At 42.1% G+C, this 16,449-nt stretch overlaps 1 protein-coding gene across 3 annotated transcripts in view; it reads left to right on the top strand.

Annotated features, from left to right (window-relative positions):
- Zswim6 (zinc finger, SWIM-type containing 6) overlaps window positions 1–16,449 on the top strand; it is a 167,724-nt gene that overhangs the window by 120,548 nt on the left and 30,727 nt on the right. For all 3 annotated transcript variants that reach the window (XR_010063737.1, XM_039103499.2, XM_063282687.1), the window contains exon 4: window positions 4,030–4,180. Coding sequence is in view for 2 of the 3 variants with exons in the window: in XM_039103499.2 (XP_038959427.2) it covers window positions 4,030–4,180 (151 nt within the window). In the remaining variant the exon portion in view is untranslated. The remainder of the gene's footprint in view (window positions 1–4,029; window positions 4,181–16,449) is intronic.

Genomic DNA, 16,449 nt, shown 5'->3' with positions numbered 1-16,449 from the left:
TGTCTGTCTTTGTCTCTGAGGTGTGTTTCCTGTAGGCAGGAGAATGCAGGGTCCTCATTGCGTATCCAGTTTGTTAATCTATGTCTTTTTATTGGGGAGTTGAGGCCATTGATGTTGAGAGATATTAAGGAATAGTGATTATTGCTTCCTGTTATATTCATATTTGGATATGAGGTTATGTTTGTGTGCTTTTCTTCTCTTTGTTTTGTTGCCAAGACGATTAGTTTCTTGCTTCTTCTAGGGTATAGCTTGCCTCCTTATGTTGGGCTTTACCATTTATTATCCTTTGTAGTGCTGGATTTGTAGAAAGATATTGTGTAAATTTGGTTTTGTCATGGAATATCTTGGTTTCTCCATCTATGTTAATTGAGAATTTTGCAGGATACAGTAACCTGGGCTGGCATTTGTGTTCTCTTAGGGTCTGTATGACATCAGTCCAGGATCTTCTGGCTTTCATAGTGTCTGGCGAAAAGTCTGGTGTGATTCTGATAGGTCTGCCTTTATATGTTACTTGACCTTTTTCCCTTACCGCTTTTAATATTCTTTCTTTTGTGCGTTTGGTGTTTTGACTATTATGTGACGGGAGGAGTTCCTTTTCTGGTCCAATCTATTTGAAATTCTGTAGGCTTCTTGTATGTCTATGGGTATCTCTTTTTTTAGGTTAGGGAAGTTTTCTTCTATGATTTTGTTGAAGATATTTACTGGTCCCTTGAGCTGGGAGTCTTCACTCTCTTCTATACCTATTATCCTTAGGTTTGATCTTCTCATTGAGTCCTGGATTTCCTGTATGTTTTGGACCAGTAGCTTTTTCCGCTTTACATTATCTTTGACAGTTGTGTCGATGATTTCTAAGGACTCTTCTGCTCCTGAGATTCTCTCTTCCATCTCTTGTATTCTGTTGGTTAAGCTCGTATCTACAGCTCCTTGTCTCTTCTTTTGGTTTTCTATATCCAGGGTTGTTTCCATGTGTTCTTTCTTGATTGCTTCTATTTCCATTTTTAATTCCTTCAACTGTTTGATTGTATTTTTCTGGAATTCTTTCAGGGATTTTTGTGACTCCTCTCTATGGGCTTCTACTTGTTTATTTATGTTTTCCTGGAATTCTTTTAGGGAGTTTTGCAATTCCTCTCTGTAGGCTTCTACTTGTTCTCTAAGGGAGTTCTTCACGTCTTTCTTGAAGTCCTCCAGCATCATGATCAAATATGATGTTGAAACTAGATTTTGCTTTTCTGGTGAGTTTGGATATTCCGTGTTTGCCTTGGTGGGAGAATTGGGCTCCGATGATGCCATGTAATCTTGGTTTCTGTTGCTTGGGTTCCTGCGCTTGCCTCTCACCATCAGATTATCTCTAGTGTTACTTTGTTCTGCTATTTCTGACAGTGGTTAGACTGTCCTATAAGCCTGTGTTTCAGGAGTGCTGTAGACCTGTTTTCCTGTTTTCTTTCAGCCCGTTATGGGAACAGAGTGTTCTGCTTTCGGGCGTGTAGTTTTTCCTCTCTACAGGTCTTCAGCTGTTCCTGTGGGCCTGTGTCTTGAGTTCACCAGGCAGGTCACTTGCAGCAGAAAAGTTGGTCTTACCTGTGGTCCCGAGGCTCAAGTTTGCTCATGGGGTGTTGCTTATGAGCTCTCCGTGGCAGCAGCCACCAGGAAGATCTGCGCCGCCCTTTCTGGGAGCTTCCGTGCAGCAGGGTTCCAGATGGCGTTTGGTGTTTTTCTCTGGAATCAGTAATGTGTGCAGAGTGCAGTCTCTTCTGGTTTCCCAGGCGTGTCTGCCTCTCTGAAGGTTTAGCTCTCCCTCCAACGGGATTTGGGTGCAGAGAACTGTTTATCCGATCGGTCCCTTCAGGTTCCGGCGGTGTCTCAGACGCCCTGCCCTGACTCTGTTGCCTGCCTGTGGACCCTGTGCCCCTAGCTGGCCTATGCTGGCTGTCCTCAGTGGAAGAGGGTATATATAGTCTTCCTGTGACTTGAGGGGCCAGGTTGGATCGGTGATGTCCAACTCTTTAAGTACAATGTCGAGCCAATGACAACTCCCTTCCCTCCAAGACATTGCCCGTTTGTGACTTTCCGCTCCTTCCATACTGGGAGTAAACTTTTAGGCTATCCTTTGGGTTCAGGAAACCGTGTTTGCAGGTGCTTCACAAGACTCAGATGCCCAAGGAGCTGAGGGAGGTCAGTACTGAATGCTGACGAAAGCCTGGGATGGATGCCTGGGGTCTGTCTGGGCTGCTGGATTGCACATGAACCAATTTTGTTCTTGCTTTGCCTTTCCTGTTAAATCCTGAACAGAGTCCCCCTCCCCACCTATAGGACGCTGATTTACCACAGGGACAACTGGTGTTAGGGTTCTCACTTGCTAAATACCTTCTGAGAGTCATACACCTTGAACTTTTATGCACTCATTTATGGTTTCTTCAAGAGAGACTGATCTTGGTGGGTTTTTCCTTTTACGTGGGAGGTATAGCGCAGAGACAGGGGTGTGTCACAGTTTTAGCTTTGACAGTCCAACTTCAGTTAGTAACTCAGAGACTGGTTTTGTTGTTTGGTGCATTGTGAAGCATTTGTATAGAATGACCATTCTTAAACCCCCAAGTTCTATCCAGCTCCTCCTCTCATTGCAAAAACCTTATATGAGTGAGTGTGCACAGGCCTTTGTGACAACAGGTTCTATACTGATAGATCAAACCATCCACAGGCTGAACACAAGGACCATTTCCATTGAACATGTACAGGTTTTTCTTCTTCGTCCTCCTGGGTACCCCAAATATTAACACAGCATCTCCTGAATTAACAACACAGTATTGTGTTAAATCATGAGTTAATGTAAAGATTAGTAAAAGTGTTCATGTAGAAATAGTAGAAATTGGGCAACAGCAGGTTTTACTGTTTCCATGAGGTTCTGGCCCACAGATACTTGGGGATGACTGTATGTTAGTGCTCTTATATGAAATAATTCAGGAAGAAAGAACATGCCCGAATTATCAATATATCTGAAAAAGTAAACTTGTTGCACAATTTTATGAATACAATAAGAAACCTTGAGTTCTGGGGTTAAAATTGATGAATTGTGTGATATGTGAATTATGTCTCAAGAAAATTATTACGCTATCAGATCAATTTACAGAAGTCCTAAACCACAGTGGAGTGCCTTGGGTTCTGCTACTCTGGTGGTAAGTGTAGTCAACCACCAGAGTAAGAAGAGTCAGGAGCCTGTGAAACTCTCTATAATTGTGTGTGTGTGAGTGTGTGTGTGTGTGTCTCTGTGTGTGTGTTTGTGTGTGTGTCTGTGTGTGAGTGTGTGTGTGTCTCTGTGTGTGTGTGTTTGTGTGTGTGTCTCTGTGTGTGTGTGTTTGTGTGTGTGTGGTGTGAGTCCTTACGCTGTTTCTGTGGTCCTGCAAAGGTGTGCCATCACAGCATCACTTCATGGATTTGTCAGGTTCAGCTACCTTTTCCAGTGTACTGTTGTGCTCTGTTGAAGCATGAATTAGCTTGCCATCTATTTTGTTGTGTATAGTCTGAGCACAAGCTAGATTTGGTTTAGATAAAAGGCATGCTCTGAGGAAAACCTTAAAAACTGAAGGCAGAAGCCAGGGACTATGGCACATGCCTAGAATCTCAGCAGTCAAGAGGCTGACACAGGAGGATCATGAGTTAGAGGTCAGACTGATCTGTATAGAAAGACCCTATGAAAAGACCACACACACACATACTCACACAAACCACCTTTACCCTACATGTGAATAATTGTTCAAACATTTGAAATTGAGAAGTTGAGGAAGCGTCGTTATTGTGTGTGGCTTCTAAAACACACCTTATGGTAACTGTGGTGCCTTCTATTATTATTACATTGCAGTGTAGGATGCAGAACTGCTTTTCATACTTTTGTGTGCCTAAGACCACCGGTGTGAAATCATCTCTCACACACACATACAGACAGACCCAAGAAATAGAAATACGGTATTTGTCTCTTGTGATGTTATTTATTTACTTATCAATCTTAATATGTTTTTGTTTGGTTTCCCCCACTAGGTGCGGGAGATGTTGAAGATGAGGGACTCCAATGGGGCCCGCATGCTGACCTTGATCACAGAGCAGTTCATGGCTGACCCTCGCCTGTCACTTTGGAGGCAGCAAGGCACTGCAATGACTGACAAATATAGGCAGCTCTGGGATGAGCTTGGTAAATGAGTTTTCTGTCCAACTGCATTGGGCTATGTGTAGATAAGACCACAACTGGGTGCTTAAGGTCGTGGTCCTGAGGGATGCTGCAGGGAGCTAGCCACGTGCTAGCCTGTGCCAAAGGGCTTTAGGTTGAGTAGAAAAAGCTCAGACTACGTGGTTAGGGAGTTGCATAAAGGGAGCACAGGAATCTCCCTTAAATACTTGGCAAAAGGTTCTGTATGTCTACAGTAAGTGGTTTCCGTCATAGGACTGGTCAGTGACAATTTCATCTCAATTTTTGAGTCTGCCTTCCTTTTTTCCTTCATTGAACTTCTCAAGAGTGATTTGGATAACTCACTTTTTTCCCAGTGGATACAGACTTGGATCAACCATTCTTCTTGAAAATGGAAAAGATAGTGCAAACTCTAAAATGTATTACCTAAAGTCTCTGGTCATTAAAGATATAAATATAGCAGGTGGTTGAAAAATGTGCCTTTTCTTGTGCTAAGCATGAAAATACTGGGTGTGAGCCTCCTTGTCCAATGCTCATTGCTACAGAAATAAAAAACATGACCTATTAGTTTCATGAGAGGAAAATGCTTGTTGCATGTGTAGAGTTGGTGAAATTTCTGGTGATGAGAGGTGAACACTACTTGATTCGTTTTAATCCCAGGCCTAGGTAGCTGAAGAGGAACAGTTGTCTGTGAAGGTCCTAATCACAGTGGAAGGCACTTTTGGGAGCAACTGTTTGGAGATCAGGAACTAAACCTCAGGGAGGTTCTAGACTTGATGAAGTGAGTTGTTAGGATTATGTGGCAAACTCCTAGAACCTGACGTCAGGGCTTCTCTCCTGCTTCTCGAGGAATGTGACTCTTGGTAGAAACTCTGGCTGCTTTGTTTCTATAAAGCACGTCTGCTACTTGCTAAATATTAAGATGTATCAGTGAATGTTTTTCTCCAGTGTTTCTTAACAATAGTATATTGTGTCCAGTACCTTACTTGGCCCCCTGAAAATCTGATAGTAGCTCTTCTCCCAGTCAAATTTAAATCAATCTGTAAGCACAGTAAATAGCTTCCATGTGTTGCTGTAAGGTTTGAGGGCACAGTGTGGAGTTGAAGAAGAAAGGGTAATACATGGTTTAAGTAAACATTTTTTACAGAAAAAAAGTCGTTTTCCAAATCAAGCCTTTTTAGCTTGTGACTATAGTACATGATGAATTCACTAGTTGATTCATAAAAGTTAAAATGGGCTAGCATTAAAAACCAATAATGAAGGGGATCATGTAGGGAAAAATGCTGGATTACTATGAAGTGTATAAAATTTTAAGCTGCGGTACATAGAAGTATGAAAGCATAAATAGCTGGTTAGGAAACAAGTGCCACTTGAATATTTTCAGAGTGCCAAAAAAAAAAAAAAAAAAAGAAAAGAAAAAGAAAAAGGAAGGAAGAAATAAGAATACAAATGATAATGTAGAATGAAGTTTGCATTATTCACATTCAATCTGTAGTCACATCTCACCTTTCCAAGTTGGTTTTGGAAAATGTATGCCGAGACCATCAGTCAGCAGTAGGAGTTCTCAATGGGAGTAAGATTTTTGTAGCTGATACATATTCCCTGGACAGGACTGCTTTATAGAGACCCAGGCTTTACTCAAGATGTTTGATGGCAGACAAGGATCAAGAACACAACTACAATCAATAAATCTCTCTCTCTCTCTCTCTCTCTCTCTCTCTCTCTCTCTCTCTCTCTTTCTCTCTCTCATACACAAACCCACACTCACCCTCTCACCTCCTCCCCACGCCTCACCCTGAAATCGTTGGTAGATGAGTGAACTCCGCCTGTGTACTCCAGTGCCAAGTAGGAGTCACTGGCCATTGTGGTGGGATCTGAGGTTTGTGAGGAGTCCCCCACAAAAGTCATAGTAATGATCACATCCTAGTATCTGGTCACCAAAAAATTAACTTAAACTTCCTTCTAGACTACAAAAGGAAAGGCTTTTGCTTCTTAATAAAATGGGGGAATTTGACTTTGTGCCCCTACACAGGGCTCACATTGCTTCAAGGCTCTGCTTTGGAATTAAATGCTGAGCACTGCCAGATGCCAGACATTGAGGAGAGGCTGAGTTTTGTCGGCAAATGGGATCTGCAAGTTAATTGGTGTTTTCTGCAGGCTTCTGGCTGTGAAATGAAATTGGAAGCCCTTTAGCCACATGGATAATACAGGACCTGAATACAAATGTCACATGTCACCATCAGGACCCACTGTGAGACAATAGTGTTCCCACTCCAACATTGCACCATTACAGATCATTTAAATATGGGGATTACATTTAAACTAAAAGCCCCATTTGCCTTTTACTGCAATTTAAATGTCCTCTTAGCAAAAGCTAAGTGACAAATTAAATGGAAAAAGTGCCCACATTTTTAAAGCTGTAATGCAAAACAACCTTTTATTGCTTCTCATGTGCCACGGATGAATCATTACACTTGTCAACCCTAAACCAAGCCGTAATTGGAGCAGCTCCTGCTATCAACGTGGGGCCGCTCCCTCCGTGACAGCTTAATAAAGCCGAAACTGTTAAATTAAATCTCAGATGCTTAACTCCTTAGCACCAGTGGATTCGATGGGTCCATGTCTGGCAGTGGCCAATGCACCAGGAACGAAAAAAAGATTCCTGGCATGAAAGCTTCCGTGGGAGAAGAGTGCACAGGCGCCCTAGCCAAGTAACTCTGCTTCTTGGCAAAGGAGCAGGAGCCATCAGGTTGTCAGCCAGGAAATGACAGAATCTTTGTCAGAAGACCAGATAGCCCCCTTCCCAAGATTCGTAACTCTCTGGTTAGATGTGATTTATGAAGTTTCACGCTGTTGATGCTTCAGAAGTAGTTGAAAGTAACACATTTTTTTTAACTTTGCCTTTTCATATAAATATGAAAAATTCCAGTAGCCCATTTCGTCCCCCATTCTCCAGCCCACAGAGAGGACACCTGTTCCCAGGATCTCTGTGCGTGTGTGGCACTCATTCGGTCTGAGGTATTCTTTGTGATGTCCTCCCTGGTGCTCATAATGTGGGGCAGGATACCGATACATCCTGTTATGACCTTGCCGTTACCTCTCATTTGCACATGCATTTATCTTGGGCATGAATCAGCTTTTCAAATATTAATTTTACTCTGTGTGTATGATGCCCATTTTCCAAAACACGGGGCAGCATTCTGAGGATGAGCAACTTTGTATCCCCAGCAGCTATGGGGGAGTCTCAGGGCAGAAAAGAAAGCCAAGGCAGTGGTGGAGAGGCCAGAGGTTTGATCAAGGCTTTGCCTTAGGAATCCATCAAAGACATACTTCTGCCCTTGCAGGCTTTATTTTCTGGAAAGCAGATCTTAGAAATAACTTGTGGGTTGAAAGAGCAGCCTAGTGCTGACTTGTGGTGAGCACACCTCATGTTAGCCCTGCGAGCTGCCTGTTTCCTGGCTTAATTACCACGCAAGTCTTTAGGGTGTGAAAGGGTATAGTGTGACCTCTCAAAGGCTTCAGTGGGTCTCCTTCCGTAAATGTTTTATAAGACTGTAATTTTACTTTGCATCATAAAGCTATATAGATTGTGGCTACCAGTCTATTAACACCTAATTAAAATGGATGTCATTTAGAGGAAACAGTTAAATGCAGTTTAATTACAGTTTTGTCACAGGGAGAATTCTTAGATTCATTTTCAAGTGTTGTGTAATACCTTTGCCCACTTTGTTAGTTTTCTCTGGTGGAAGACCATTAGCTGTGCTCTCTGGTACATGGACCCTTCTCATTGGTGAAGCTGGGTTCAAGGGCAGAACAAACCCACAGGGGCTTGTTCACGTTTTTCATGAGAACAAGGTGATGACCCTTGGAACTCCTTTACATCTTTTTGTGAGCACAAATAGGCAGCATTCAATGTTTTTTTCTAGTTCTGATGTCATGGGAAGAGTAGGGCAACAGCTTCCACGGTCCAGAGAGAGTCAGGTGTGAGACCCAGTGGCAGTTACATAGACCCAGGCCACTTGGAGTCAGGGTAAACTTACAGTCACCAGTAGAGATCTCAACCCAATTGGAGCCATATTTGTGGAAAAATACTAAAAGATGACCTGCTTCCTAGACCCAGGGTGTTTTCTCATTTGCATCCCAGACACAAAAACCAGTTCTTCCACACCTACCTCGTTATTCTTGAAGTCACACATTCAGAATATATCCTCTTAATTTAGTATGCTCTTCGTTCACAGGCAGAAATTAAAATCTAAATGTTCTGTACTGGGAAAACATCATCTTACTTCTCTGACCGCGGCAGCCTTAATAACAGCCACCCTAACTTTCTGAGGTAAATTCAGACTTTGACACACATTGAAGTCAGGTGTGACAAAAACCCAATTGAGGAGTCACTTGCTTTGCATCATGAGCTGGAGAGCATTACAAACTGGCCGGTTGTATACAGGGTTACATCATTAGGGCCGTGGAGCAATCAACAATCCCAGAATGCCCTTGTAGCAGCAGAAGGATGTCAGCACAGACTGGGAGATATCTACGCAGCTGTCAGGGCAGACACCCCATCGAGGCTTGCTTGTCATCTATTGGTCTGTCTTCCCCTGGGCACCAGAAGAGCACAGCTTTACTACCGCTTATACTGCTGGTACCTCCTTCTCCTTCTTTCCAGAAGTTTCAATTCCATTGACACAAAGCAATATATCCAGAAGAGTAGAGGCACTGGATCCAGATTCCTGTATTGGCAATGGTTCGAATACTAAGGAGGGAGTCAGACTCGCAGGCATCAGGAGACATGTAAATTAAAAGTTATCATGAGCCAGGAAGCCATTGATGCTAGAAACTGACCCGTGAGTGTGGTTTATGAGGTGTTGATGGGAAGGGTTTACAGGAGAGAAATAGTACTAATGTTCCAGGAAGAAAAAACAGTGTGGACCAGGACAAGGGTAGGCTTAATGTAAAAGGTATTTACTATCAAAATAATAGTTGTAAGATGTCCAGTCCAGCTTTGTTTATTGGTATTTAGCCTAAGAGAGGAGGAGGGGCTCAGAGGCAGCAGAGGACCTAGGTGGTGGTGGCTGCTGCTGCTGCTGCTGCTGCTGCTGCTGCTGTTGTTGTCGTTGTTGTCGTTGTTGTTGTGTTAATTTTCCATTTTGGTCTGCTACTATTGACAGCACAGTTGTCCACACTTACTTTTCAAGCACTACACTAGGCAGTCTCTTGCCTGCGTTCTATTACTTAATCGTTCAAACAACACTGTGCTGGAGGTACGCTTTTTAGTACTAATTTCACCGACAGGAAAACGGAAGCATAAGAAGGCATAGAGTTGTCTAGACAACATTATCAGTTTATCATAAACTATCGTTAGATGTCTCTGTCAAGCATTTACACTCTGCACAGGCAAAATGGAGGCGACCAAGTGGCCACGATTCTTAGCAAAGGGACTTGGCTGTTCGCCTATCCTCACTGCCACCATCCTGGCTGAACTTGCTCCAGGCGGTCTAGCTGCTTATCAGCAGTCATGTTTCCAGGGACTCTTAACTTCAGGCCCTCTGGAAAAACAAACACGTTGGTGAATAACAGCTCTGTGCTGCTTTTGAGAGCAGTAGTGGTAACAGTGAGGTGATCGCAAGCACAGAACAGGCTTACAAAGTGGGGATCCAGAGATGTTTTGGTATTGGGATGCTAAAGACCTTTCGGTTGATGTCTTTCCCCTGTGCTGTACCTGGTCTTGATGGCAGTCCTGGAGTTGGCAACACTTCTTGATCTCATGCAGTTTGTAGGTTCTGCGAGCCTGCCTGCTCAAAGGCAGGATGAAGTGAGGTCTCTTGGTCTCTGTTTCTTCCTGTGGTATAATGCAGAGCTCGTCCTGGGCACCAGGTCCTCCTACAGGGCCTGAATTCTGCAGTTGTATGACTCCATGTTCTTCGGTCACAGGCCTAGAAATTCTCTTGCTGTAAGATTCAGAGGAGGGGAGATTTTTCTCGGCTTCACAGAGTAATTTGTAGTTGAAATCAGAAGTTAGAAAGGAAAGAACATAAACTTTACAGCGAACAAACCTATGATAAATACTTCGTGTGTAATTATTGGAACTGTCTTTCTTTTGACTGCAGTTTCTAGGGTTTAATTATCCATTTAATACCCCATGTAGGAAAGAGAAAAACTGTAAATATGTATTAATAGAAAGTAATAGACTCTTGGGATTAAGTGAGGTCATTGAGGGTCACTTGGTTTCATTACAGAACAAATTGGAGATTCTTAAAGATACTGTGGTCCAAGTTATCTGCATGTACAATTAAATCATTTATAACAAATTTAGATGGTTTAGGATAATTTCACTTTGTGGTTTTATAAACCTCTATCCTAAATATAGACTGTAGTAGTTTGGCTAGAATTAAGATAGGATTTGCTATAGTAAAGCCATGTATGCATACTGCATAGCATTATTTATACCAAAAAGGTACTCTTTCCTTCGTTTAATGTGGTTGATCTGTAACAAGTCATTGATAACACACATTCTTCCTACATTAGTTGCTAATAGAAATCTCAGAGTTGGTATTAGGTGCCCTGTTTTTCCCCTTAAAATAATTTCTAGTAAACTTCTATCCCCACTTCCTCCTCTTCCTAAGAATTATTACCGTACTTTTCCTCAAGAAACAGCCACCAAAGGGTGATGCAGATGCCAAGATGCCACACAGGGTTGTGGATCTAAGACAGTGTTGTCGTGGTATAGGAGACAGAGACAGTGGTTCTAAACCTTCCTAATACTGCAACCCTCCTCATGTTGTAGTGACCCCAACCATAAAACTATTCTCATTGCTATTGTTATGGATCATAACATAAGTATCTTTGGAGATAGTCTTTTGCCAAAGACCCACAGGTTGAGCAGTGCTGACGAGGATGGAGAGTGAACATGAAGTAATAAAGACTGTGGAAGATTTACTCTTCCCTTGGTGGAGCAGCATACGAAGATTCTTGGGGCCTGAGAAGCCCCATCTTAAGCCATGTGGAGTTTGTAATGACTTTGGGGAGAATCGGGCATGCCATGGGCTAAATCAAAATAAGGAGTATCAGAAGACAGGCCAGAAGCAGCTACCAGGATAACTGTTGATTTGAGCTGGCACAGGGCTCGTGCATCACAGATGCCATTAATGCATTAAGTGGTAGGGCAGTTCCTACAAGGAGGGCAGTTCCGAGGGTTTGCCATGCTTGCCTTCCTTGGAAGGTTTCAGCCGCTGTCCATCAAGGCCCTAGGGCTAGAAGAGAGGGAGGAGGGACACAAGGCAGAAGGCAGGTCCCACTCAGATCCAGCACTGTAACTTGCTTTATTAGATGCCAGACTTTCTGGGAGCAGTTCTGTGGAATAAAAATTCTAAGGTTAGAAATGTATCTATCTTCAATGGTGATTTCTTGAAAGAGTCATTGATCTATATAAACAACTTTCACAGAGTGTGGTGGCAGAAAGAATGGAAAATAGTTCATAGCAAGTGAATTTTTGTGAGGCTACCGTAGGCTTGTCTGATCATTTCATAACATCTTAATGACTTTCTTTGGTATTCTGAAATTAAAATTTAAACCATACCACCCGAATAAGAGCCGGCTGCTTCTCTCATTAGTGGATTGGCACGAGCTGATAGCCCTGCTGGGGGCTGTGTCTTTCCTTTGACCTGGTGATAAAGCAACCAGGAAGGGAGAGAGTGTCTGAATGGGTAACTCACTGGTCTTTCTCCTGCACAGGTAACCTTTGAAGTGTAAAGGCCAATCTCATTTTGACCCATGACAGTTAAAGCACCGTCGACACCTTGAGAAGAATATAAAAAGAAATCATAAAGTAGAAATCAGAATAGGTCCCATGAAATGGCTTAGATAGAGAGCACAGCTTGGATGAACCAAGATAGCATAAATGAGGACGCCCCAGTGAGGTCCCAGTTGAAACTGAAAGTCATGCTGGAGTCAGTCATTGACTGTACTGCTAAGAGCTCAACACATGTTACCAGCATGCCTCAGAGTGTGTGTGTGTGTGTGTGTGTGTGTGTGTGTGTGTGTGTGTGTGTGTGTGTGTGTACAGACAGGGAGAGAGAGAGAGAGAGAGAGAGAGAGAGAGAGAGAGAGAGAGATCTATATAGAGATATATAGATAGTGCCTCTGGTGAACAGATCAATAATATGCAGAACATGTTCTTTCCTAGATGTATAGACCAAATCATATAAAGGGTTTTCTGAAAGTATTAAACTACTTAGTGTATTTAATATTAATAGTCTTCTTGTCATTGGTCTTTATTAAGACATGAAACCTTATTAAGATATAAAACATCTATTTTAAAAATCTTTTTTAATCTCTTCTTTTTAAATTACACCAACTTTCCCCCTTCTGTTCAGGTGACTAGAACCTTGAAAGTAATACATGTAGTTTGCTGTTTTCCTATAAACATAAAAGCGCGTCTGGCACTTAGTTGGTGCTCAGTAATACTTGGGAAGATGAAAGTGAGCAAAGCTGGATGCACAGTGCTGTCTCCCTTCTTGGGAGCCTTAGGGGACATATTTCTGGTGTAAACACTTGAGAAACATTACTCTTGACTGCCATTGGCTCTCTAGTCTCCCACATTTTGGTCGATCTAGCCTTCTCTGGCCAGGATATTCATGGGTGCCCATGTGTGCATGCATGTACATGGCGCGTCCCGAAATGCAAACAGTTTAGAGTCCAGAAGGGCACCGATTCCCCCTTGCCATCCGTGCTGCAGGTAATCTATTGCATTAATCATGTAGCCTGTGGGAAATGCATGGGGAGTGATTATACTATCATCCACAATGCAATCAGCATGAAGCACTTGTCAAGACCAATACATCAAAGTTTAATTCAGTAATAGGACGAATTAGAGCAAAATGAAACATTCTGCTCTCTAGGAAACCCAGCACCCACCATAAGTTCTTTTCCCACTCAATGGAAAAGTCAGTGCATTCCGAGATTGTTTTGATGAACAAATTGGCAGTCCACTTAGACAGTGCCCTCTCCCCCTGCCCCTGGTATCTCATGCAAGTATAGTGCTAAAATGTTACCTGGACCAACAATATTCTAGAATGCTGGGCACTGCTAAATTTGATCACTTCTTAGTCCAGCTTTTGATGGACTTCTGTCCTAATTGGCTCTCAGTGCCCAGCAAAAGGAAGAGGATTTTACCAGTGGCTCAGAGGTGCACGGCAGCAAAAATATGGGTCAGCACTTTGCCAGAGGAGTAGCAGGCCCATTAACAAGAACCTCCTTGTGTGTCCTGTAGTACTATGTACCAGAGTTGTGTATGGGTGCTGCAGTATGTACTGGGGAGCTCACAGCCTTACCGTCAAGTCAGGACCCAGAAGAAATAAATGAGAAATTAAAAACCACCCAAGACAGCCACAGAAGCATTATGCAGTAGAAAGCACAATGCAGAAACAATTTGAGGATCGATCCCATGCATCTGTACGTTAAAGTGGAGTAAGTCACCACTGGAAGAACTTGTTTTCCAACCGACTCCTTTCAGAAATAGATTTATATGGAATTGGAGTCGTGACCATTGAGTGAACTGTGTGGAACTGTTCATAACGATGGCTCAGTCATGTAGCCTGAACATGTTCTTGCAGCTTCCCAAGTTCACATTCTTTTCCCTCACCCATTGGCTGTGTTTGCTGTCTATCTCTTGGTACAAAACCATCAGCCTGCCCCTGTGCCTTTCTCTCTTCATCTCTCTGGTTTTTCTGTCTTTCCCTTTCTCCCTCCCTCCCTTGAAAAGGAGAGGGATGTTCAGGGTATGGGAAGGTGTTCTGTGATCTCTTACAGCGTGAAGCTTCTAATGAAGGCAGGCCCACAGCACTGACAGATCAAATGCAACAGTGAAGGCTTGTTTATCGGCTAATGAACATGATCCAGAATGTCAGTTAACTCCTGTTAACTATTTTCCTTCTTGACAATTTAAAAAAAAAAAAAGAACAGATTTTTATTTTAAAATGTTCTGGGAGCCTGGCTTTGTCATAGCTAAGCACATGCCGTTTAGCAGGAAGTTTGGCCGTGCATAACGTAGGCAGTCGTAAACCTTGTCTCACTATATCCCTTGGGTCTGATTTTGAAAATTTTCCAGAGATGCTTTAATAAATTAAAAGCTAGCGTGTCAAATTTAAAGAAGACTGTTTTGGCAGTTAAACTTACTTTTCAAACAGGGAGTGACTGATGTATTAAACTTCATTATGCTGATAATAACAGTGTCACAATTAGGGTCACGGCTTTCATGTGGTCTGACCCAAGGAAGTTTCATGACTGTAGTTTTGCTAGCACAACTAATTATCCCAGTGATCTATTTGTGACTGCAATTAGATATTTCATGGCCTCTAAATAAATACGATTAGATAATTGGGCCATGCGTGAAATTTATACTATTATAATAGCCTCTGAGAACAAAAATAAATACTGTGAATTATTTTATAATCATCGAACCCTTGGAAGCACTGAAAGTGATTGCTTTCGTTTGCCTGCTACTCCCTGATAAGGTTTGCATGGCCTGGGATGCAGACCTGGAGCTCCCATGTAACTGCACTCACGTTTACGAATGTGGAACAAGGGGAAATGAACCAGGGCATTTACACTCTGTTAGAGATTGGGACGGCATTTGTCCTGCTGCTCTGCCCTGCCCTGCACTGGACTGGCTCTTTTCCCCCGTGTCCCCATCTCTACTTTCCAGTACCATACACGCTAGTTAATCATCCTAGAAATTAGGGAAGAGAGCAACATTTATAAATGATTCCAAAGAAGATGGACAGCTTTATTTTAATTAATCTACCTCCTTTTCCCTCTAAAAAAAAAAACACCCCACAAAAATCTGTGACCTCTAATCACTGAATTGATTTGATATTAACAACAGCAAACACAAGGAAAAAGGAAAATGCAGCAAGAGTCTGCAGCTGATTTATTTGCTCACAATTCATAATGCCATACCCAGCAATATACTCCACCAGGCAGAAAGGGTCCTCAGTCACATGCATCACCCCAGAACTGCTGACGTAGACTTAACTCTAACAGAGCTGACCGTAGTGTTTTCAGACAAAGCAGATTTCACCTGACTTGAATAATCAGATCTGAATCCTATGTTTAGCTTCTGTTTACCCATCTACTGTTTTAATTTGAAATTACTTTCTATGCCTGTCAGTCCTGAAAACTGCAGTTCCATGATGTTTAATTGGGCTTTTATTTAGATAGGCCTGCGGTTCTTGTTGGATGTACTTTCCTGTATATGAGTATAAGAACCCAGTTGGAGGTGGGTAGTGGGTAGAGAGATGGCTTATTGGTTTAGAGCACTGCCTGCTCTTACAGAAAACCCAGACTTGCTACTGAGCACCCACACAATGGTTCATAACTACCTGTAACTCCCGTTCCAGAGGATCTGGTGCCCTTTTCTGACCTTCATATGGACCAGCTGTGCGTGCACGCGTGCGCGCACACACACACACACACACACACACACACACACACACACACACACACACACACATGGCAGACAGACACATATGCAGGCAAAACATACAATAAAAATAAAGATATACTTTTAAAAAATAGTTAAAGTACAGGGTTACTAGTTGTAAAGATTTCAGAATACTTATAATGTTAGCTAATAAAATATTTATACTTCTAAAATACAAAAGATGAGATGATTCTGTCAAAAGACCAAAATCATTAGTCTTGGAATTAGCATAAATCCAAACTTTAAAAAAAAAAAACCTTTCGGTTACATAGCTGGACTAAAGGCTAAATTGCTATAGTATTTAAAGATCCTATTTTTGTGAGGGAATGCGAACCTTGAATAGGATTCTTACTCCTTCCCTTATAGCATCATCTCTAAACTTTAGTTCCTTTGTCTACTAGGTGGTGCTTTTTGTTTGGTTGGTTTTTTGGCAGGGTAATGAGATAATTATGTAAATATTTAAAACAGGGTTAATGTGTTATTTAAAGCAAGGTTAATGTGAGGTAAAGATTCAGTGAAATGACAGCAATTATTGTCAGGTAAGTAAGTATAGATGCCATTCACTTTTAGAAATGCTAGTTGAATTAGACAGAACAATCTTTGTACCCTAAAGATAGACATTTAAGAACGTTAAATGTAGAATCTAATTAGAAACCCAACATGTGTAACGTGATATTGTTAGGATTTTCCTTGCAGGGATAAAAATTTGCATACAAAGCAGCATGTAATAATAATGCGCTGTTTGGACACCTCCGGTTTTGTTAAGTTTTGCAATGGCTTCTTGTTGTCTGGCTTA

This window comes from Rattus norvegicus, chromosome 2, assembly GCF_036323735.1.
Source record: "Rattus norvegicus strain BN/NHsdMcwi chromosome 2, GRCr8, whole genome shotgun sequence".
NCBI lineage: Eukaryota > Metazoa > Chordata > Mammalia > Rodentia > Muridae > Rattus > Rattus norvegicus.
Note: the sequence above shows the minus strand (reverse complement) of the source record. Positions and strands in the feature narration are given on the sequence as shown.